This window comes from Drosophila mojavensis, unplaced genomic scaffold, assembly GCF_018153725.1.
Source record: "Drosophila mojavensis isolate 15081-1352.22 unplaced genomic scaffold, ASM1815372v1 contig_74, whole genome shotgun sequence".
Taxonomy (NCBI): Eukaryota; Metazoa; Arthropoda; class Insecta; order Diptera; family Drosophilidae; genus Drosophila; species Drosophila mojavensis.
Genome location: NW_025318899.1, coordinates 18,650,543 through 18,652,362, shown reverse-complemented (window position 1 = coordinate 18,652,362; position 1,820 = coordinate 18,650,543). Strand labels below are relative to the sequence as shown.

General features: G+C 39.2%; 1 protein-coding gene across 1 annotated transcript; it reads left to right on the top strand.

Annotated features, from left to right (window-relative positions):
• On the top strand, positions 1 to 954 carry LOC6582933 (gamma-glutamylcyclotransferase). Its single transcript, XM_002008579.3, has 3 exons — positions 1 to 241; positions 301 to 437; positions 503 to 954. The coding sequence occupies exons 1-3, from the start codon at positions 137 to 139 to the stop codon at positions 831 to 833; spliced, it is 573 nt and encodes a 190-aa protein (XP_002008615.1). The 5' UTR covers positions 1 to 136; the 3' UTR covers positions 834 to 954.
• Positions 955 to 1,820: the final 866 nt, after the last annotated feature.

Below are 1,820 nucleotides of genomic sequence, written 5' to 3'. Positions count from 1 at the left end.
AATTCATTTTCTGTTTCTGTTCAGTGTAGATCAAATTTGAAAATGTCCCACAAAGTTTAGTAAATTTCAAATTCTTTGCAGTTACACAAATTCAACACCAGCCAGCTTTTAGCGTTGCAACAATCCAGGCTGCAACATGGCCAATAAGTTCTACTACTTTGGCTTCGGCAGCAATATGCTGGCCCGCCGCATACACATACAGAATCCCACGGCACGACGCATTGGCGCCGGCAAGCTGGAGGTGAGTGTGGATCGGGCATTACAATAGATAACGATATATATTGAAACGCAACATTGCAGAACTATCGCCTCGATTTCCAAGGGGTGGGCTCGAATACCTGGCTGGGAGCACCGGCGACAATTGTGCCTACGCCCGGCTCAGATGTGTTCGGCGCCATTTGGGAGATAGATATGTGCAATCTCAAGGATTTGGATAGGTATGAGTGGTAGAGAAATATATAGAATGGCTTTAGACTAACAATTTGCTAAACTCCCCTGATAGTCAGGAGGGCGTGTCCGATGGCCTCTATATACCCATCAATGTGCCCGTGCAATCCTTGAACACCAATTCGGAAATCATCTGCCGCGCCTACCACCTCAGCAATCAGCCGGAGACAATTGTGCACGGACAGGCGGCGGCGGCTGCGGCTGACGTTGAGGTGCCATCGAATCGCCAACCCTCGCACACATACCTCAAAGTGCTCGTTAAGGGTGCCGAGGAGTCGGGCATACCCGGCGACTATGTCAAATGGCTGCGCGGCCTCAAGCACAACGGCAATCACGTGGAGGCCATGGAACTCAAACTGGAGCTGTCCACAGTGAAGCTTAGCTAATATTGGCCATTGTTTTCAACAGCTAACAATTTAAGTTGCCAATTCTTGATTTGTGTATTCCCGTTTCTGTGTATAAATTTTATGAATAATATATATATGTATATGTGCGTGTATACCCGAATATAGCGATGTTTTATTGGAATAGAGGGAGAATCTCTCATGACACATGTAATACAAAAAAAATCTCTGACTGGGCACTCAAAGTGTAATAATGTCCAATGTTATATACCCGAATATATAGCTTGCATGGGAATAGATAAAAAGGGGTTTGCCTAAGGGAAAATCCATCATGTTGCATGTAATACTAAAAAAGATCAGTGATTATATTACTTGAAGAGTAACCTCTTTAAAAGGTACAAAATTGTATACCCGGTTACAGATATATGTACCTTGTATTGGACGAGAGAAATAGAGGATCGCCTAAAGTTCATTCATTCAATACCATCGCATGGGAGGTTTGTCTAAGACTTTATCGTAACTCTTAGCGCAAGATCATCTGCACGAATCAAAGTTTCTCGATCTGCGAGCGTCGGCTTGGCCTAATGCAGTTAATGGGCTGAGAGAGCGAAAGTAAGAGAGAAAGAAACGGCATGACTAAAGGCAATTTTATTACTATTTATAAATCTCTTACAACTATAAATCTATTGATAGAAACACAAGTCTTAAATGAAAGTATATAATGTAGCAATGGTTGTTGGGATAAAAAAAAAAAAAATTTTATGTAAGAAATAATAAAAAAACAACAAAATAATTTAATAATAATTATCATGGTAATATATTATAATTATAATAATAATTATAATAGCTTACTATGATAATACCAGCCGTAAAATACTTATATATTATATTTACTTATGTTTTTTGAAGCCATACGAGAGTAGAATACTATTATTATAATAATACTAATAATAATATAAATATTTAAATAGCAGAATATTGTTCTGCTAGTGATAGAGCTCAGACGATTCTGGAAAATCTGCACAATTT